The sequence below is a fragment of the Ascaphus truei genome, chromosome 1, assembly GCF_040206685.1.
Source record: "Ascaphus truei isolate aAscTru1 chromosome 1, aAscTru1.hap1, whole genome shotgun sequence".
In the NCBI taxonomy this organism is placed as follows: Eukaryota; Metazoa; Chordata; class Amphibia; order Anura; family Ascaphidae; genus Ascaphus; species Ascaphus truei.
In genome coordinates this window covers 54927574-54950488 of record NC_134483.1, presented here as the reverse complement: position 1 = coordinate 54950488, position 22915 = coordinate 54927574, and the positions used below count along the sequence as shown (strand labels likewise).

Sequence of the window (22915 nt, the reverse complement as noted above, 5' to 3'; positions counted from 1 at the left end):
CGGTAAGTAGAGGTTGCAGAGGCCTCACACGGTCCCCCGGCATTTAATTTAAATGCCTTCGGGAAGAGCGCTTGACCTCTGCAGCCGCCCGCACCCCCCCAAAAAAAATCTTGCGCCCCCCATTTTGCGCACCGCTGTTTTAAAGCATCATTTGATTTCTACAGCAGATTTAGCCCACTTCCCCAGCAGTGCAAGATCTTTGCAACACTTTCCTGTTTGTGATAATGTGTTGCCAAATTTCCCAGCAGTTTGAGCTGTAAACTATAACAATAGATAATGTTACCTTAGTGATATAAGGATACATTGTAGCTGCTATGTTACACTGACTGAAGCAGCAATTATGTTAGGATTTTTACAGATTTAGACCGGAGTACCAAATGATTGCCAGTTTAGGTAAGAATGTAGAATTCTACCTGGTCACATGTTTTACATACTATATACAAAAGGGGGGAGGGTTAGTATTGCTGCTGTTTAGGGGTTTTGGGGTATTGGGTCCTTTTTTAGGGTAGGGGTTTTTAGGGTAAGGGTTCCGATTTAGCATTAAGAGGTTAAGGTTAGGGACTTACCTTCGCAGTGAAACGGCCGGTGACTAGCTGTACCTGCGGCTGATTGGGTGACCTAGCTATACCCTGCAGCTAATTGGGTGACTAGCTGTACCCTGCGGTTGTTTGGTGGCTACACGCCTTTGAGAGAGCTGCACCGAAGCATCCTAAACCGTGCACAGATACAAAAGGGGCACTCGTATGAGCTTACAATCTAGGGAGAATGAGGAACAATGGTGAAATAAAAGGCCTATTCACTTGAATGCACTGGTGGTGCATTATTGCATTTAATTGAAAAAAAAAAAATATCTTTAAAAAAAAAAATGAATGTCCAAAAAACTGTTTTGTATTGAGTTTTTATTGGTGCACTATTTTTAGTCTCCATGCTACCATGGGAAATTTGGACTCATTTCCATTTCCGATCGGTGCAAGATGATCAGTCATGTGGTGTTTCAGTTTATACCGAAAACCAGAATCCTCTCTTTACACAGTTATTTCTCATTATAACCCCTATTCAATATGCTGTGAAGATGCTTCCCAGGGCTGAATTCAAATTAATTGGAAGTGGGGGGGAGGAGGGGGGTGTTTTTTTTGTTTTTTTTAAACATCAAACACCAATATTCAATACACTAAAACTATTAATTTCCACTAGTTTTATTTTGGTCTTGGGTAAGACTGCACTTTTAAATACCATGCACCGTTTACAAATGAGAGGATACGTTTTCTTTATTATTTGGGGGGGGGGGGCGCGCGCTTCTGCGCGCTTCTGCGCGCTTCTGCTTTGGGAAGATGAGGGAATTTATTTACGCCACGCCATGGTGAATTATGCAGTAAAAATAAACAGAGGCTCAACGGAGAACAGGTTTGTTAAATTAGGCTGTTGAAGGTTGGCATTCAACATAATTTGGATTAGCATTCAAACTAAATCTGTTGTGTTGTTGATGCTACCTTAACCCCTTAACTGCCCCAGAGGCCAGAAACACATTAGGAAAGAAACCGTTGCTTGCTCCCCTGGCGCTCGTTAGATTAACCCCCCATCATGCTTTATCATACTATTTTGTACGATTAGTCTTGTCAGGATAAAGCGCATTCAGGGTTCAGAATTTTTTTTAAATATATAACCGTGCCTTACTGTAACAAACCGGGATAAGAAACAAGACAAGACAGAATGTATTTGTTACATCTGTTTTTTTTCCGTACTTCTGTGCACTGCAGGGAAAAAGCTGGACAGATGTTGTTTGAGTGACACGTGAAATAATCTTTTCACACTTCATGCTTAACTGATGAGGATTATTTATTTTAAGTCTCCAGGCTGTGTATGTAAAGCAAGATTGTAGCAATAAACTCCAGATTTTATCGAAGTGAATCCCTCTGAAAGTAGTTGGAGTTCCCGCCCCCACCTTTCAAATAAATCTGGTAGAATACTTTTTGCACTAGCTTGGCCTGCATTTTATAGCCGAGAGACTTTAGAAAATATCTATTTTAATTTGAAATTCCCTAATTCCTCATGTATTTGCGTGCACAGAAGTTGCAGCGTACGGCTACTATCAACGTCAAACCAATCTTGAAGTGGCAGTTCCAAGTTAGGCTGGGGCCATAGAGGGGTTGTCAGTGCTGGACCGCGCTGACGCTGAGGCTCGCCTGCTGAAATTTGAGCGATTTCATGCCCATGCAGGCGAGCCAGCGGGCGCGATCGGAGGCGGGGGGAGACTGAGGGAGGCGAGGCAGTGACGTCGCTGGGCCAATCGCCCGCGACGCACCGACGTCACGGCGCCGTGACGTTGACGCTGCTCCGCGCTGATTGGATGTTTTCAGCCGACAGCGCTCTGAAAAACAGCTTGGCTGTCGGCTGAAAAATCCAGCGCCTCCGCACGCCTGCGGACGCTCGCGTGAGCCCCCTCTCAAGGCATCCTCATTGAGGATGCAGGGGCTCAGCGCGGAGCGTCCGCACGGCTCAGCGCGGCCTGTCCTTCTATGGACTCGGCCTTACAAAGAAAATCACTATTAAGTAATGCATCAATGTAATCGATTTCCTTGGAAACCTTTGATAACAATTTAAAGTAAAAGTTCTTACTCCTAGGACACCACGTTGTCCACATTTAATATTTTAAGCAGCAACAAAAAATTCTTCTATTTTTTTTTTTTATTTTTTTTTTTTTTTACCCCCTACAAATGTTTTGTGTACATGGTGATAAACCCCCTGCCAACTTTACAATACAGAACCAGCAACTAAGCTAAACATCAATGTTCCTCTTCCATTCACATCTCTCCCAGAAAAAAGAGCAAAAAAAAGGGCAGTGATCGTCACCTAATCGGTTAAACCTGTTTGAGGCCTGTGGCATCAATTTTGTGTAATTACACGAGACAGCAGGGTTGAAAGCAGATTTACCCTGTTGGTGGGGGGGAGGTGGCACTTATTCAATTACTACCTTCTCTCTGGTCAGAAATCCCGGCACTCATTCTGTGCTTCTATTTTTGGTGTTCAATTTCTTTTTATTGTTCACCAATTTCATACCAATTTAATAGGATTGCAGAGCTTAAGCCTTAGTTCCTCTTACCTGCACAGCTGCTGTTTGTTACGGTCACATTCAACAGTGTTTGGCATAGTCTACTCTAGATACTAAATAAAAAAACCTGACATCATCATAGCATTAATCTGCCCCACTTTCAGCCTAGTTATTTCAAGTAATTGGTTCATGCAACAAAGATCTGTTCTCGTGCAAAGGACATTGCCATCCCATATAGCAGCGGTGCACAAACTGGGGGGCGGGAGATATTACTGGGGCGGGGCGCGGGCGGTTGCAGAGGCCCCGCGCTCTTCCCCAAGGCATAAAATTAAATGCTGGGAGATCGCGTGAGGTCTCTGCAACACTCCACTTACCGTGATTCAGCCGGCTCCAGGTCGCGTGACCATGGCAGCGCGGCGTCAAATGTCGCCGCAGGGTCATGTGACGTCATGGTAACATGCCGCCGCGGGTCACGTGACACCGCGTGAGGTAAGGAGGAGGGCACGCCAAGGAGGATAGCCAGCAGGGGGGTGGGGGGAGCGCTGCAAAAGTTTGTGCGCCCCTGCCATTTAGGACCAAAGTGAACTGATGTCAGCGACTGTTGAATAGGTTAAAACTATGCAATTTACATCTTCCTTTTTTTTTTTTTTTAATTTAAAAAAAATAAATTTATGGGGTTGTCTGAACATTTCCCTTGGTTTCCTATTGTAACGGGACTGTGAATGGAGTTGATTGTCAATCTTCTTTTCTCACTTCAGTCATCAGGTAATCAGATTTATTAGCACCCTCTTCTGTGCATGAAGGCCAATTTGGAAAGGGAACAGTAGTGACCGTTGAACCTACACTACATTTTGGCTACAACATTGCCTAACATGCCAAAATCTTTTATTTTTTTTAATTATTTTTTTGGGGGGATGGGGGCAAATTACAATTGTCAGATTTTCATTTTATTTCCTCAAAGGTAGCGACCACATATTTTTACCTGATTGCATATATCTCTGCTATTCATTGAATTTGATCTCATGTGGGAATTGACATTTTCTAGGGACAAGATGCGTGTGTGATGGGGTTAGGCATGTGTGTTATAATAAGCCTTACAGCAGTGTGTTCCCCCCACAAGCCCAGGGCAATATACTGCCTGGGAACGGTCGCACAGTTTTGTTGGCGATCGTCTGAGTAGGCAACAAGATTGCTTAATTAGGGGTTCGCAGAACAAACATTTCCTAGCACGGGGTGCACAAAATAAAAAAGCATAGTGAGAATCAGAAACGTTCACATTAATGATGCAAGAAATGAATGTCTGTGGTAAAGGTCAAAATTACAGCGATCTTACACCGAAGAAGTGATTACTGACCGACCTGGAGAGTTTGCTCAAGGTATTGTAGGCAATTATGACAGAAAAAAAGGTTTCATTTCTTCACTTTGGAACCATTACGGGGGGGGTGTGCAGGCCACTTTAGCAGTGAAAGGAATAAAGTATTTTGGTAATTTTTCTATGTACTGTACTTCAAATGAAGATGACTCGTTTAAATAATAAATTATTGTAAAAATGTAAGCATACTATGTTACCTTTTTTGTGTTATCTTCTAGGAGTTCTCAGTTTGGTGGGAGATGAAGCTGTTATTCTGGCTAACATCCTAACACTCGTAACACCAGAGATACAAGAAGAGAATGTGGGATAAGCTGCGCTGCTGCTGCCTTCTCCTTGCCACCGTCTTTTCCTGTTTGTTGAACCATGCCCATAGTCAGGAGAGAGGTGAGTGTGTTTCCTCCTATGCAATACCTGTTAGAGATTATGAAATGCACAGTTTTTAATGTTTTATTATATAGCGTGTGTGTATGAATGAATATATATATATATGTATGTATGTATGTGTATATATATATACAGTGGTCGACAAATCACCAAAAAATCTACTCGCCACCTAGTACCACATGTGTGCTGCTTGGGCCAATAGGAGCTCGCCACGAGGTTAAATCCACTCACCCGGGGCGTGCAAATGTATAGGTTTGTCAAACACTGTATGTATATATATATATATATATATATATATATATATATATATATATATATACACATACACATACACACACACTACCGTAAAAACAAAGAAAATCTATTCTTTGCTAGCTCAAACAATAATATGTACCCGTAATCTTGATATAGAGGTGGTACAAGGAGTGAACCATCCAAAAAAAATATTTTAAAATTCTTGCACTTGTCTGCTCTTATTATTTTAAGGTGTCAATCTCCATTTCACCTGTCAAACATGCCACTGTCATTAGTTCTCTTTGGTCCTAGGACAAACTGTCCCTTTAGGCATCAATCACCCATTAAACCTATCGCTGTCTTTGTTCAATTTCATTGTAATGCTCTCTAGAAACTGTTGAGAATATAATTGCTCTTTAAGGGGGTTTGACAGAGTGGGTGTGGGGAGGGTGGTAATGAACACATTGGGATTCTTATTTCATGTTTTTACTTGGCACAATGATGCGATTTTGGTATCGGCCTCCTTTCTCTGGGACTTGTTCCTATCTTCTTTTCTGATATAAAACAGGCTTTGAAAACTTTTGCAAAACATTCTTGCTGCCAGACGGTCCTAGCAACGTATTGTAACAAAAGGGTTGAAAGAATCCCCCATATTTTCAGTCGCAAGCATTCCAGCATCATGTGGAGAAACAACACATCTGATTTCCAGTATGAGTTTGCCAGTAACCCATGGGATTGTCAGATCCGTAGTCCACATTGCTTTGATTTTTATTTTATAAAAAGTTCAGTATTTCTTGTATGATGATTAGCAGGAGAAAAAAAAATGGGGTAAAAAACCTACATGTGTAGCCAACACCACAGTCAAAAATACAATGGCAGCAGGATCTCTTCCAGTATTGAGAACAAAGATCTCTTCTTACAGTCTGTGTTAAATTCTCGTTTATTTTTTTTGGAACATTGGAGAAGCGCAACGTTTCAGATCCTACATGGCCCTTTCAAGAGTCGGGTCCGTTTAGAACCTGGAATGTTACGTTTCACACATGTCCATGAAAATAAATGAGAATGTAACACACAGACTGCAAGTAGAGCTTTTTGTTCTCAATACTGGAAGAGATCCTGCTGCTATAGTACTTTTAATTTTGTACAATGAGTGGGAAATGTTTTTTTTTTTTTTTTAATGTGTAGTTATGTTACTGCTCTGAATTCCTCTGGCTTTTTAAATGTAGTAGTTTAAAATAGTTTATGCTTTTGCATTTCCATGTAATGGATAATCTAAGTTATATTTAACAGTTCATTAGCAATGTCTAATAGTCTTTTGAAGCAGATTAATATAAAATCTTTCATTTTGTATAATCCTCCATAATGTGTACCAGTTTTAGCCATTTTTTTTCCCCACAAAGGCCCAACGTTTACAATAATCATTGATTTCTCCAGTAACTTTTACAGTAATTATATCCCCATTCTAGATGATCCAACACTAAAAATGTACAAAACTTTCCTGTGGTTTGTGAACCACGCTACATTTACCATTTTGTTCTTCAATTGGGCAACCTCTTCAGAAGTTAAAGCCAGAGCCTGAAATGGGGGTTATAGCATGGAGGAGGAAGGGAGAGAAATACTCATCGTTACAACACGTAGAGACACCAGAGAACACACCTGATGTACATGGGAAATAAAAACATCGAAATTAATATTTAAATATACAAATAACATTTAAATATGCAAAGTGGCTTTTTTCCCAGGTATGCCAGGTGTGTTCACAGCTCTCTCACCACAAAGATATGTCACTGGGTGCTGTACTAAATAGGACCCCCTCTCTCGATCACTCATCCCTCCCACCCGAAAATGCCATATTTCAGAAACTGGGTTAAAAAGTCTTGCAGAAACTACGAATTCTCAAATATGTACTTCATGCAATGCAACATTTTGCAATTTTGGGCATTATATATGTGTTATACAAAAAAAAACACAGAAATAAAATCTGCTAATTACTTTTCGACACATTCACATAGCACTGTACAACACAGTGTTGTTGCAAAAATTGTTAAGAGACCCCACGATTCTGATACTTTCATACTAATGGCACCTCTGATTTCACCAGACTATAGTTGGCTTTTATATCTGGTATAAAACCCACCAAAAAAGTATTACAGGGTGCTTTTTTTTTTTTTTTTTTTTTTTTTTTTTTTAAATAGTTCACTTTTTTGTTTTGAAAAAAAAAAAAAGTGTAGTGGACCCGCTGAGTATTATCACGTTGAGTATTATGCCATATGATAATAGCATGACGGGTTCTGTGGTTTACACTGGAACTGGAATACTGGCAGATATGTATATTGTATTGGTACTCCAGTATAACCTGCTTTACATCAGGCTGTTTCTACATGAAACAAATGTTTTTGTTTTTGTTTTTTACATTATGATCCTAAATGCCGTAGTATTTATATTTAATTTAGTTGGAATTGGTTCTTATTTTCTTCTTTTGCTGCATGTACACTTTGTCAAGCTGAGAAGTGTTTTTTTTTTTTTTTTTCTTAACTGGATCATTAAAGCTGAACCTTGCATTCAAGCTCATTTGGTTAGGCAATGCAGCTTCAACCTCTGGGCACTGTAGATCAGACATTTGTTGTTGTTTTGTCCTTGAGAGTCAGAGGAATGCAATGTTTGATTTGGTGTGTGCTTTTATAATGCAGCACTTGAACTGAGATTAGAAAACAAGTCCATCTAGTTACTGCATCTACCAGAGCCCTACAAACCTGTCACTTCACCCCAGGATAGGATTGTTCTGGGGAAAGCAAACACCAGTGGGGTTTAGTAAAATATTTTGAAGGTGTAGTTATATAGCCCAAATATATTTTTTACATATTAAGAATACAAATGTATTGTGTCTATTGGATGGTTGACATTTTGCTTTTGGTTTTTCTTTTCAGATTCTCCAGAATTCTTTCAGAACCTAACATGCTTAACACAAAATCTAGAAACTCTGCTCTGTTCCTGGGACATATTAGGTCCTACAAACTCGGGGACGGTCTATGAGGTTTGCTACAGGTGAGAGTTGTACTTCTCTTTCACTGGTGTTTTTGGTTCTAAAACAAATTTTTACCTGGGTTTGGATTTCCGTTGAATTTTCTTTCACGTTTGAAGGTTTTTGGCAAAATTCATGTATTTTTAAAAATCTCTTGCAAAGTTGATTATTTTATTAAAAAAAAGACAACCCCACCCAAAAATTAAAACCTATAAAAATAGAATGAATCGGTGGAAGTCCTTTGGCACACATTTTTCTCAAAATCAAAAATTCATTCTGGAGCTCGACTCTATTTGAATTCAAATCTAATTTCGGATCTGCAAAGTAAAAATGTCCTTAACCAGCTGTAAAATTGTGCTCCTGTAGTTGGCGGAACATTCACCATCTTGTTTAATCATGTGTTTTGTAATTACAGCCACAATCTTTAGAAATAATTAAAAAAATGTACATTTGCAACAAAGTGCAGTGTGTGTGTGTGTGTGTGTGTGTGTGTGTGTGTGTGTGTGTGTGTGTGTGTGTGTGTGTGTGTATATAAAAAAATCTTGTGAGCACATTCACATGTCTGACAGGTCTGCAACCCTGCTGCCTTTCAACCATTATCACCTGGCACAGTGCTCCCACTGCAGCAAGGGATTCTGGGAAATGACATGCAAATGAGCACACATGGAGCCCATTTAAGCTGATGCAACGCTGTTCACACAGCTTTTAAGCACAGCATGGGACTGGCAAAGCAAGTCAAACCACTCACAGACATGTTTCAACCTTGATGGGTATCATCAGTGCGAGGTTTGTTTATACTTGCTTTGAAATATTTCTAGGCTGTGTAGGTTTACCATTACATTTTAAGTTATGGAGGGTGAAAAAGGCGACAAAAACCTCCACCTCCACCTCCTCCTTTCCTATAAGGAAAAGGCTGAGGAGAGAGGACCCCAATATTCTGCTTGCAGCACTACTTATCTGGTGTTGGCCAGAACTTAAGCAGTGGCAAAGCAAGCAGAGAGCAACAATTTTTTTTTCTTCTGCCCCTGAGACCTTCCTCTCGGACATACTGATTCTTCATTCCTTTGGTAGGTCAAAGGTGGGTGTAGTGAAAGAAGCTTTTTTATTGGCTAGGCTTAGTGAAAGTAGCACTCTCATTGGTCTGATTATACAGTCTCATGTCAAAGTGAGAAATAAAACGCATTGTCTTATCTATAAAATAGTATAGTTGGAATTGTCTGCTAATTGGTGTCTAGCCAGCATCCAAAACCAATGTATAATCCATATGAGCGTTCTCAAGTCATAGAACATTCTCCAGATACCTCCTAATTAGGTTGTCACAGATTCACAGCAAAAGTTAAGTGCACCTGCAGTGAAAACTGCTACCAGCTTTCTGATCCCAACATACTATATGTACCAATCTCTGTACACAAGTTGACATGAATCCAGCATTCTGGCTGTCAGTTCCAAAACACAATGAGGCTGACAGCCTGTCAAGCACAGGTGGGCGGGGGCGGGAGGGACTTATAGAATGGATGCTAGCACATGAATTATCCTGGGCCCGGCAGAGGAAAGGACCTGGCCGACCATGGAAGTTGGGGCCAACTTGTGGTCGGCCGTGGCCCCTGTCTGCCACCGGGCTTGGATCCCTTTTCCGCTCTCTCCACCCCCTGTTTGCGGCCATACGTGCAGAGACTTGTATACGTACTGTAAGCCTGCACACTTTATAGGGGGATTACACGTTCTATAGGTGGTGTGCGTAACTGATACTTTTTTTAATTTGTATGTGTGTACGGAAGGAACTCCTAATGCCACATTTGCATACTCTGTTAAACAAGGACAAATACTGTTATTATTTACTGTAGTAAATGTCAGACAGATACTTTTTGTCCATTCTAATAAGATATCCAACTTCTTGTATTTGTTTTTTATATAAATGTAGCTGTTCTCTGCTAATGCAGTCAGTAAAGATAGTCAAGTCCACAAATTCTCTGATCTTGCTATAGACAACCCTTTCCTTTGTTGCTGATGAAATCTTCTTCCCTCTAATTTTCATAGGGGACTTGTTACTTTTAAAGACCTTCGGCTAAAAAGCTGCCTTGCAAGATCTATGTAGTGATATATTTGTAGGTAGTGGTCATATTCGCTTTAAGATTATGCTTTTCTATATTTTAAGACTATGTCTCTTTTAATATTGATTTTTATTTTTACAGGACATGACCACTAAATTAATAACACTATGATGTCTATTATATAGTTTTGTGACCAATTTTTTTTTTATTTTACACCATATTCAAGGTGCGGTCTTACTCAAGATTTATAAAGGGGAAAAATGATGTTCTGCTTTCTTGTATCCCCATTTTCATGCATGATAACATCCTAACAGCCTTTATAGTTAATGCAACACAGAGAGCACTTATGCTTATCTACAATCTCTTCCTAATCCTTTTCCACCAAACATGGACCTCATTTCATTCCATTAAGTTTGTAAGTAGAATAATTATTATTGCTACCCAAATGCATAACAGTACATTATGCCTCTGCAATTTATGCCCGCCCAGGCTTTCAGTACAGCAGCCAAGACAGTGCTCCCTGCTATGATTTTACAACCCTCCATCATTTCTAGGGAGCCGCAAAGATATGGTCTCTGTCTATGTACGGCTCTCAACTTGCGAGCACAGAAGCCCGAACACACTTCTTCTCCATTGTAAGCTCTTTGGGATAGGAATTTCTCACCTGTTGTTGGTTTTTGTTAACATATATTTACTCTCTTGTCTGCAGTGTTATTGTCCTTCCTCCCACATTGTACTGCACTGCGGATTGTATAATGAGGCTGTACAATTGTATGCAGCTATAATTTCTGGTTCTGATAGTGATTCTGTGTACAGTATATAATCAGAATATCTTCTGATAATGTCTGTCGAGGCTAACTACTGGTCCACGTGAAGTGGGAATTGAAATACTGAAACGTAACCGGCACATTTTCCGGTCACTTTCTAAGAGACCAGGGGGTCGTCGGAGGGGAAATTAACATGGTTCATCTCCAGAGACCTCCTGCTTCCCACCTGTGTCTAACAAAAATACAAATAAAAGGGGGGAGCAAGGCATGGGTTTCTCCGTTAAGCAGTGATGTTTATGCAGGTGAAACGCCTTTAATGCCTTGTTCTGGCAATGTTGTTAATATGCTGTTGAAGCCCACAGCAAACGCTTATAGCATGTAAACAAAGTTGTAGAGACTGCAACAACTCATCTAGAACATTCATTTTCTCTGGATATACAGTACAGATATGGGGTGAAATGGAAGGAATGTTTCACAAGTCAGAGGACATAGATGCATACCATAAACCTGGTGATTTTTTTTTTTTAAATGTAGCTCTTCTAAACCTCAAACATGTTTTGAAACTGAAGAAAGGAGGCTAGAAATTGAGCTTGAGATCTTTGCGACCTTGGAAATTAAGATAACAGCCAAGAATGTGCTGGGGACTCCAGAGAAGAGGTTTCAGAAAACCATGCAAGATATACGTAAGTATCCTTGGTTTATTGAATACTATTGGCTCATATCTCCTGGTACAGATACACAGGCATCAAATGCAGTGATATTGAACATGCATGGGACCTTTTAAAAGATCTGATTTTCTGCTGTATTTGTGACTGTCAATTGATTGCATATACTGTATATATAAATCTATCATTTTTGTATACGAACATAATTCAGTGGTTGAAGTGCACCATTTAAAAAATATATATAACATCTAGTTTGTTTTCATAGCATAAATATAGCTTCAATCTTTCGAAAATACATTCTTTCTGCATCGCCCTTGTACTAAACAAATGTAGATTTTTTTTTCTTATCAGGCACGGTGGACTTCTGCTTTTTCTTTTAAAAATTCACTGAGCACCGACAAAGATATTTATTTTATTTAAAGAGGCTCGAAATTTTAGACACCGGATTCTCCTTCCCAACTTTCCAGAGCACAAGTGTCTCTTCATTCCATTTGAAAAAAGATACTGTACTTCTGTTGTCATATTGCCTGGTGCTGACCAGCGCAGTAGGTTCTTATATAGTTGCCAGGAATTAAGTTCTTTCCATGCCCGATGTTTGTTTGCTTTGGCATGGGATGGACTGCAATAAGAGCTGTGGTGGTGGAGTTGGTCACCATGAGCTTCACAAAGTCATGTAGCATAGTGTCTCATGCCGCCTGCCAAGTGAACACACAAGTTACTAGACGTGTTATTTATTCCTGTAACTATATTGAACCATTGAGGCTAGTCTGTGCCGCCTCTGTCATTACTGTAGTCTTGTACAGGACACTGACCAAAACATGCAGACAGGTCTGGTGAGGCCGAGCAGCTATTCAGAGGCGTGATGGGCTGGAATTGGTTTTGGGTGAGGTAACATAAACGTAAATGTGACGGGAGTTATGAATCACTTGGCCCACCTAGTCTTCCTATTTTATAATTTGCTGTAAAATCGCAGATCCCATTTTTCATCAATTTTCTTTATTTTAGATGTTGGGATAACTTCAGGTCTCTCCCAAGCATTTTTTTTTATTCCCCCACTGTACTGTATTTGCACCAACCACCTCCTTTGGGAGACTATTCCATGAATCCACCACTTTTGTTTCTATGAACAAGTACTTCCTCACATTTCTCCTGAGCCGCCCACCCTGCAGCTTCAGAGAATGACCTTGTTCTAGCATTTCTCTTTCTGTAATATGCAATATATATTTAACCCGCCGCTAGCACCAAAAATTATTAGTAACGGTATATACTCTGTTTATTAAGAAAAGTATGCACTTTACACACAAAAATCTCTTGTACAAAAATGTGTCCGAAAATGTAAATTACTCTACAGAGCGTGCAACAGTTCAATCAGCACCCAAAGTATTACTTATTAAAGTGTAGCTTTAATATACAAAAGGTACAGTGCTAATGTTCTAAAATAAGATTACAAGAACATACAATATACAACATACAATATACAATGCAGACAGTTTCTTAAAAGCAGAAGATAAAAATAAACGGAATCTAAACTTAAGTTATCGCATAACATTAATCAGATATTTCCAAAGAGGTCATAGATTTGAATGTGAGAATTCCTTTATCTTGTTGACATCAGACACATCTCTTGTTGACTTCTACTTCAGAATTAAAATGTAGGGTCTTATATTCTAAATCCCGTTCATTGAGAAGAACATAAGCCCACCTTCCTGCATTTTCCACCCATCCTTTTCATCAATCTATTGAAATTTTTACGACTAGAAAGAAAAATACATGTTCTTTTGCTGTTTAAACTTTGCCTCAATATATAAAAGACTTCATAACTTTGTTTCCATAATACTTACACAAACACCAACATCACTGTTGCATCTGTGTATTTAATATACTGTACGTGCTTGATATGAAAAAATGTAACTTCTATTTTTGCAGGAGAAACAGATATCAGAGATTACACATAGAAAACCCTGTTTTTGGTCTCATTTGATTTGTGTATTTGCAACAGTTACAAATATTTATTTGTTGTTCTTGCAAAGTGAGGTCAGGCCCAGAATATTCATTTTTCGCAAACTATCAACTTTTGAACATGTAGTGCTAGCCATGCCCCCTGATACTTTGCAGAATCCCCCAAAGGATGCCTTTCAAGGTTAATTTGGAAAAGTGTCAGGGAAGCTATATTTCAATCTCCCCATTTACATTACAAAACCAGATGTCCATATCTCTAGATACCATCAGTCCTATAAATCCCACCATAAAATAATTCTTGTATTTTTAAGACACTTTGTAGCCAATGTTAACCTTTTCGTGTGCCAGATTTGATTAAAATACTTAATTTCTGCCATATTTATTACAAGTGTCATGATGTTTCTGCTGCTAATACCACTTCATGTACAACCTAGCAACCTTTCCCAATTGCATTGATATATTGTTTGTCTATTTTGAAGTCGGCTGTAATTACTCCCAAATCCCTTTCCCTCTGCAGTATTTGACATTATAGTACGCTTGATTTGGGGTTCTGCCTTTGGATTTCCATGACTCAAGTGTATTATTTTGTATTTTGGGGCATTAAATAGTAGTTTTAACATCCTTGACCTATCATCTAATCTACGTAAAGCATTATTTTTTGTAACCCCCTGTAGTGTCAACCCTGTGGCAGATCTTTGTGTCATCTGTCACTACTAAAGTTATTAATATACTCAGTTTACCACAACGCTATTGCCTATCCTTCTACCAATGTGTTATCCATTCAACCACATTGCAAGTCAATCCCAAGATGTGATTGTAACAGTCATGGCGGTGGGGTCTGCAGTGTCCTGGAGTCGGGAGAAGGGGGAGTTCTGCATGAATGCTGTTATGTTTTTAAAAAGCTCGAATTTATATATTTGTTTGTCTTTTTTGATTCAAGCTTATATTCCATATACACCACACATTCTCTCATTGGTTGCTGACGAGATGTATACACTATATGTTGAATGGAGTGTGGATTCCTCTAATTTTCTGAACGATGTAGACATCCAATGGGAGGTGGAGATTCTTCGCAGCGAAAACATGGACATTGTTTCAAATGTAAGTTGTGTTTTTTGTTTTGTGTGTGTGTACGGACAGCCGACACTCCAGTTGTAACAAAATCAGTAGGTGCATGTCTCATAACAAATAAGCATATGATACCGTTCGCACGGGATTCAGCAGACAGCACTCAGGTTTGGATATTAGAAAATATATTTTGTAGAAAAATAAGACACACATCACCAATGTTTCGGTCCCACAGACGGGACCTTCCTCAGGGCTGTGCACTTTTGCATGTCACTTCCCAGAATCCCTTGCTGCAGTGGAAGCACTGTATGCTGGGTGATAATGGTGAAAGGCAGGGTTGCAGACCTGTCTAAGACATGCAAATGAGCACACAGTAATATTTCCATTTGCTATATGTTTTACTGTGGAGGGTTTTTGTCACTTTTTTTACTCACCATAACTTAACTCAGTATGGTAAACCCCATCTTTTAGCTTCTCTGCATACCCAGTTTACCAACCCCACACTGATGAGACCCATAAAGGTTGAAATAGCTGTCTGTGGGTAGGTTTTCTGGGTATGCACCTTAACCCTGGCTGTGCTCAAAGCTGTGGCCATGCAGCAAGCTTAAGCCTATAGGGAACCATGTTAAAAATGGTTTTTGAAGCAAAAGGTGGCACTGTGTGCTCATTTGCATGTCATTCCCCAGAATCCCTTGCTGCAGTGGAAGTGCTGTGTGCTGGGTGATAATGGTGAAAGGCGGGGTTGCAGACCTGCCTAAGACATGCAGATGAGCATACAGTTGTATTTACATTTGTATATATATATATATATATATATGTATATGTATATGTATATATATATAAATACATACATATATATATATATATATATATATATATATATATATATATATATATATATATATATATATATATATATATACATATATATATATATACATATATACACACATACATACATACAGCTCAACCCCCTTATAACGCTGTGCTTGGGGTCCAAAGAATCACATTGCGTAATAAGCGGATCGCGTTAAAAATATTGTACAATTGTATGCATTGTACAATAAAGTATTTAAGATTCCAATAATCGTGTTGTAAAGTATTCATAAATACAAAAATTGGAAGCCACGCTTGCATCGTGTTATAAGTGTATTCGCGTTGTAACGGATCGTGTTGTAACGAGATTGAACTATATATATATATATATATATATATATATATATATATATATATATATATATATATATATATATATATGTATATGTGTTCGACAAACCTATACATTTGCTCGCCCCGGGCGAGTGGATTTAACCCCCGGGCGAGTAAATATTGGCCCAAGCAGCACACGTTTGGTACTAGGTGGCGAGTAGATTTTTTTGTGTGGCGAGTAGATTTTTTGGTGATTTGTCAACCACTGTATATATATATATATGTATATATCTATCTATATATTTATATATATATATATAGATATAGTAGTGACTGCTTACTCATAATAATAACTACTTGCTAAATGACACCCACAATGAAAACATTGTTGCAATTATGTATTATTCATTTTTGTTCTAACTAAAGATTAATATTCCAGTTTGTTTATCAAGTATGCCAGATGCTCTCGATGCATTTTCTTCTCGGTAATGATTTGCACTACAACTGTTTACCGCACACGAACTGTACAGAAAACCAACTTTTCTTTCACTTGATTTATATTGGTAATAAATAATGGTATATTACTTGATATAATCAATGAAACCCTATGGGTGGAACATTTATAATATATATATATATATATATATATATATATATATATATATATATATTATTATTATTTTTTATTTTTTTTTGCTGTGTTTGCCTAATAAATTAAGAAATTCTGTTATCAACTGTTCTTTGCATGGATTGCTCTTGTCTTCATGTAGCAAAAGGTTTAACAGTAACGATCAGATTTCAAGGAAAATACTGCTTGCATGTTTATTTAAAACGTTTATCTACATATTCTTATAGTAAACTAAGTGTGAGTATTCAATAAACCATTATTAAACCAAACTAATTGTAATTTAACATATCACTTCTGTATCACTGTTTCTTGCTTAAGAACTTTTCCCAAAAGAGGAACATTTCAGAACAAATCCACAACTGTGTTTTCTTCTCAGGTGTCATTGAACACACGTTGGACTCAAAATGAGACTACTTTTCATTGGACTTGGACTTCTGATTTCGCCTTGACATGCACGTCATACTCCGTGAGAATCAGATGCTATGTTCATGAAAAGTATTACTATGGTGCAATACGTTGGAGTGATTGGAGTGCAATTAAAACCGTATATGGTAAGACCATTTGAGAGTCACAAACGTTGACAGAAATACCTAAAGGAGAATAAAGAAAATCTGTAAATGTCCATATTTTGCATACTATATTATATTTTATGTGGAAGTGTCCTGTGTTGAAACTGTGGCCAGGAGATGCGGGGTGAGGTTTGCAGATGAAAGGAATGACGTTGCCACCTTTGAGTGGAGACCTCTTTAAGCATGCAATCCCACATAGCCGGCCAAAAAACCCCAGCCTTTTGTAAATCTGGCTTTCTTACACTATTCGGACCATCTAATATCAAATATTTGGCTTTTTGTTTCTCTGGAAATGTAATTTCTTAGAGGCCTCAGAATTGGGAAGTGTTTGTCAATCAAGCGTTTTCTTTACCCTTATCCCTGTTATCAGAGAGATGATAATAAAAATCAGAGTAGGGAGGGGGAGGAGTCTGACTGTGCAAACTCTTGTTTAATAAACACTGACATCAAACAAAAGGGATTCACCAGCGAAAATGAAACCATACTTAAATCCCAGCTCGCCGTGTTTAATGGTTAAAAATTCTTATACTGTAGGTGTCCACTTTGGCTACAAAAAACACCATCAACCACTAAGAAGGAACCACTTTAACATGTCATTTATACACTTTGCTCATAGGATATGGTAAGAGCTAGAACATTTGTTGGGGGGGGTAAAAATACTTATCTCCACTTCTAAGGAGAAGGAAGAAGACCTACAATTTGCATAATGATTGAGTGGCGCATATGAGTAAAAACATAGAGGGGGGAACGGTTTGAGAAATGGGAAAATAACTATTTCAAGTTTAAATCACGCCTTTTAACCCCATAAGTGGTAGAGTGACCTAAAACACATTGATTTTCAAATCCATAAGCAGTCTTGTGCATTTCATTGGAGACTCACTCCAACATAAAACCATCAAATACCCTGGTTTTGATCTAGGAGCTTCCTGTCTCTGCACTGTCTAGTGCAACAGTCTCCATTATGGCAAAATGTGGTGTTTAAATGTGTTTACTAGGGGCTGCAGGATTTAGATAACTCTTCATGTATTGACTTATGAAAGCAGATCAATTATTTACAGATTAGTGAAATGCATGCATTACAATCTTCAGTAAACCCACACAGACCCAACATATGAGAGAACCTCGACAAATTGTGTTGGTCGGCAGCTCAATAACACTATTGCATCTTTGTTTTCTAGGCAGCAGTTATTCAAATGTTTTTCCAGAGGACCAAGTGGTGGCTGTCGGCTCAAACATGACATTTTGCTGTGTTGCACCGGAAGGGCAACGTATAAACATGATATCGTATGGATATTTTTATTGTCCACTGATCCACCTTAGCAGGAACAGCAGCGCAATTAAAGTGACTAATATGTCTATGACCTTATCGAGTGGGACAAACGTTGTGTGCTGTGCTGAAGGATATGAAATAATTACAGGGACAGTGATCTTTGTGGGATGTGAGTATCTGGAACTCTTGGTACCCCATCTGTACAGCAGATTGTTTCTAAAGATGCTGCACATTGATGCTGCTAAATCTGCCGTATTGTAAGCAAATGTTATCATTCATATATGTGAAATATTCCCTTGCTAAAGTCCGTTCCTCTTTAGGGGGATAATAATTATCCTTTGGTATTAATATAGCACCTTCATTCAAAATGTTGTAGGTGTAGCACATTTCTGATAGCCCAGAGGAGCCTCAAAGCTTTGGTTTTGTTTCTTTTGGTTTTATTATTATCACTATTACTACAGTACTTATTAGGACTAGTACTACTATAATGAAACACGGTGGATAAGATGAGGCAAATAAAGAAAAGTGATTAGTCTAAGATCCATGTTTAGAGAGTGTAAGAAGCTGACTTTAAACCTAGTAACTAAGCTACCACCTTAACCATTGCACCATACTCTTATTTGTAGCACACTTGCACTATTCGCAGCTGTATTGACTTGTTTGTTTATTGTTTGTTTAACCGCTTCATGCATCAGACCCCCTACGTTGGTCCTCAAAAAAATAAATATATATACTGTATTTATTTAGCATTGAAAAGTAAGGGGGTTAAAATCTCTGGAGCAGCACTGCGCAGGAGAGGAGTAATGAGGGGGCAGAGGTGTTTGCAGGGAGGGACAAGGGAGATGAGACACTGCACAAAGCCTCATTGGAGGCACAAGTACAGCCATCCTCTAGTTCAGGAGTAGCCAACTCGGGGGCTGCAACATGTCAGGTTTTCAGACTATAACTGCTTCAGCACACGTATTGAGCCACCAATGCTGAAGTAGGGATATCCTGAAAACCTGACCTGTTGGTAGCTCTTGATGACTGGAGTTGGCGACCCATGCTCTAGTTACTAAGATAGGCAGTGCTTCTGCATCAGACAAGCGAGAATGAGGAGTGTTACATTCATTTTGATGAGGAAAACGAGATCCTTACTGAAAAGATTGTGGAAGTATACGGTATCGTATCATTCATGGTAAATTATCCTCCTTCGTGGGAGGTACAAATTGGTTGTGACCAGCACTCCTATATCCAAACTTATTAGGCAATTATGTATGGTTCAATTGATTTGACTGCTTTTTCGGTTTCTGTGTAGTGCTTGAGAGAACGATTTACAGCACCTTGACATCAGACTGGCATGGAGCTGTTACAGTCCTTGCCATTATCACCCCTTTTCTGCCATGGTACTTAAACCCTTCTCTTTTATCTCTTCGTGTAATTTTTTTTTTGTATATTTGTTTGCTGTTTTAATATTCCTTTTCATGCCCCTGTCATTTGCCTCTGACTAATTTTTGTAGCTACAAATGTTGCATAGAGCTGCGTTAGTGAATCTGTTTTAAATGTGGATGTCCCATGATATGTGTTGCAATCCTGCCTCTGTACCAGTGAAAGTGAGGTTCTGTTTGTACCTTTCACATAAGGGAATGAATGGAATGGACTGGTAGAACAACCCTCTTTTTTAAATTGCACAGCACCAGTGATGAGGATGCAAATGTATTTGTCTGGTGATCTATAAGTACAGGATTGTTTGCTTGAAATAACAGCCGTGTTTTTTTAAATGCTATCCCTCCAACTAGGGATGTGCCAATGCCAACATGTTCCCGAACGTTTGAGCAAAACTTTGTGGATTTCACCCATTTCAATTCAGGGGGGATAAAAGTTTTGATTTAACACACAAGTTCACAATGAGATATTTTTAAGCTTTAAAAACTTGCATGTGTATTTTTGGGTAAATCAGATTTAATTTGGTTTTTGAAATATCGGTTGTGCTAAAAAGTAAAAAAAATGAATAAAAAAAAAAGTCACAGCTGCTATTATAAATAGCATTTTTTTTTTAAATTTATTTGGCCCATTTCATTAGAACTTCTGGTTTGATCATCATTTTTCAAACCTTTTTGAAATGTTCGATCGAAAGGGCTATGAAGCGAATCTCTGCTGCTTCTCACATCTCTGCTTCCAAGTGGAAGTGCACATCAGGGAGCCGCAGTGTTGCTCCAGCGACACCTGCTGGATTGTTGTAGGAAACGCTGGCCTTGCACTGGCAGATGTTTGTGTTGCCAATGGCCGTTGAACACAAGAAGTCATGAAAGGATACAAACCTACTTTGCGACATGGTGAGTCACTCTGTATGAGAATTTGATAAACAATTGTAGGAATTGGTTACGCGGGCTCCGTAATAAGAACCAGATGCAACCAAAGCTCAGAAACAAGTCTACGGCCGAGTCCATAGAAGGACAGGCCGTGCTGAGGCGTGCGGACGCTCAGCGCTGAGCCCCTGCATCCTCAATGAGGATGCCTTGAGAGGGGGCTCGCGCGAGCGTCCGCAGGCGTGCTCAGGCTTTGGAGTTTTCAGCCGAGCGCCAAGTTGTTTTTCAGCGCGCTGTCGGCTGAAAACCTCCAATGGGAGCGGGGCTGCGTCAACGTCACGGCACGTCGCGGGCGATTGGCCCAGCGACGTCACTGCCCCGCCTCCCTCAGTCTCCCCCCACCTCCGATCGCGGACGCTGGCTCGCCTGTATGTGCATGGAATCGCACAGCTTCTGCAGGCGAGCCTCAGCGTCAGCGCGGTGCAGCACGGCTCCCCCCCTCTATGGCCCGGGCCTAAGAGCGTTAGCTTCTAAAAATAACAATGATCCAATTACAAGATGAGCTGTATGTTCATAGTATTTGTTGAAATATTAGCCTGACTAATATTTTGTTGACATATTCAGACCCTCCAGATACACCGCAGAACTTGACCTGCGAAACACACAATCTTAAAGAAATCGTATGTAGCTGGAGCCCCGGCAGATCAACTGGATTGTATGGGGAACGTGATACATTTTACACATTACATGAGAGGTAACCATTAATATTTACTCTGTACAGTGTCAATTTATTTTTGTTTATTTGTGAAGCGCCAACATATTCTGCAGCGCGGTACAATGGGATAGAGAGTTATGTATATTACAAAAACATAAGCGGTTACGTACAGGTGAGGACAAACATGCACACACAGATACAGAGAGGTAATGAGGGCCCTGCTCGTGAGAGTTTGTAATCTAGAGGGAATGAGAGACACTGTTGAAACAAAAGGTAAGGTGGCTGCTCATCGTAGGATAATGTGTGGCTCAGGTTAGATTGTTTCTTGGAGATTGAGTATGGCCCAGCCTGACCCTCAAGCCATTAAGGATTATTGGGGGGGGGGGGGGGGGAGAATTGTTACATGGGGTGGAGATTAGTCCAGCTGCACAGCTGGTCCTAATCAGGTGGGAGGGGAGTAGGGTGTTCGAGGTCTGGTGAGTAGGCTTTTTTGAAAAGGTGAATTTTCAGAGAGTTTTTAAACATCTGAAGGCTGAGGGAGAGTCTGGTGGTGGGGAATTCCAGAGACAGGAGGCACACAGGAGAAGTCTTGCAGGCGGGAGTGAGAGGAGGTATAAGGTGGGAGGAAAGGTGGACATTGTTGGCAGAACATAGGGGGCGTGTTGGTATTTGTGGATGAGGGCTGAGATGGAAGGGTGGGGGGGGGGCAGTGTCGTTGAGACCTTTTTGTAAGTCGTTATTATGGTTCAAAATGTCATTCTAGAGGCTATCGGAAGCCAGTTTAGGGATATGCGGAGTGGTGAGTGAGGTAGATGAGTCTAGCAGCAGCATTTTGGATGGATTGGAGTTGAGAGAAGCGAACAAGGGGAATGCCAACTAGGAGAAGGCTGCAGTAATCGAGGCGGGACGTGAGTGGATTAGGATTTTAGTTGCATCTTGAGTGAGAAGAGGGCGTATCTTGGCGATATTTCTGAAGTGGAGATGGCAGGACTCTGAGGGACTGAATGTGAGGAATGAAGGCGAGATCAGAGTTAAAGATGACCCCTAGATAGCGGGCTGGTGGTGTTGAGGAGATTGTGCTGTTATTGACAATTAGGGAGAGTGTCGGTGTAGTTATGGCAGTGGAAGGGGGAAAGAATATTAATTATGTTTTGGACATGTTAAGCTTCAGGTAATGGTGGAAATTGCAGGGAGACAGCTGGTGACATGGTACAGAGAGGGATGTGGTCAGGGGAGGTCAATTTGAGTGTCATCAGCATAGTAAGGTTAATGGAAGTCAAAAGATTGCATTAGTTCACCAAGAGAAGAGATATAGAGTGAGAAGAGCACAGGGCCAAAGACAGAGTCTTGCGGGGCTCCAACAGAAAGGGCGAGGGAAGAGTTTGAGACAGACCGCAGAGAAAGCAACCCTGAAGGTGCAGGTGGATAGGTAGGACATGAGCCAAGAGAAGGCTGCATCCTGGAAGCCAATGGTGTGGAGAATATTTAGAGAAGGGAGTGGTCGACGGTGTTGAAGGCAGAAGAGAGATCCAGGAGAATTAGTATTCAGAAATGACCCTTCGATTTCGCTGAGTAGGTCATTGGTGACTTTTCTTAGTGCTGTCTCCGTGGAGTGTAGAGAACAAAAATTAAATTGTAAAGAGTCAAGCAGGGAGATGGAGGAGAGAAAATGAGCCAGGCTGTTGTATACATGTCGCTCAAGTAGCTTGGAGGCAAAGGGGAGAA

The 22915-nt window shown here is 39.8% G+C and overlaps 1 protein-coding gene across 2 annotated transcripts in view; it reads left to right on the top strand.

Annotated features, from left to right (window-relative positions):
- Positions 1 to 22915, top strand: part of LIFR (LIF receptor subunit alpha) — a 114105-nt gene that overhangs the window by 52015 nt on the left and 39175 nt on the right. For both annotated transcript variants that reach the window (XM_075588493.1, XM_075588496.1), the window contains exons 2-8: positions 4640 to 4805; positions 7967 to 8084; positions 11414 to 11562; positions 14444 to 14604; positions 16725 to 16899; positions 18096 to 18356; positions 21100 to 21229. In XM_075588493.1, the coding sequence (XP_075444608.1) occupies positions 4721 to 4805; positions 7967 to 8084; positions 11414 to 11562; positions 14444 to 14604; positions 16725 to 16899; positions 18096 to 18356; positions 21100 to 21229 (1079 nt within the window). In that variant the 5' untranslated portion in view covers positions 4640 to 4720. The remainder of the gene's footprint in view (positions 1 to 4639; positions 4806 to 7966; positions 8085 to 11413; positions 11563 to 14443; positions 14605 to 16724; positions 16900 to 18095; positions 18357 to 21099; positions 21230 to 22915) is intronic.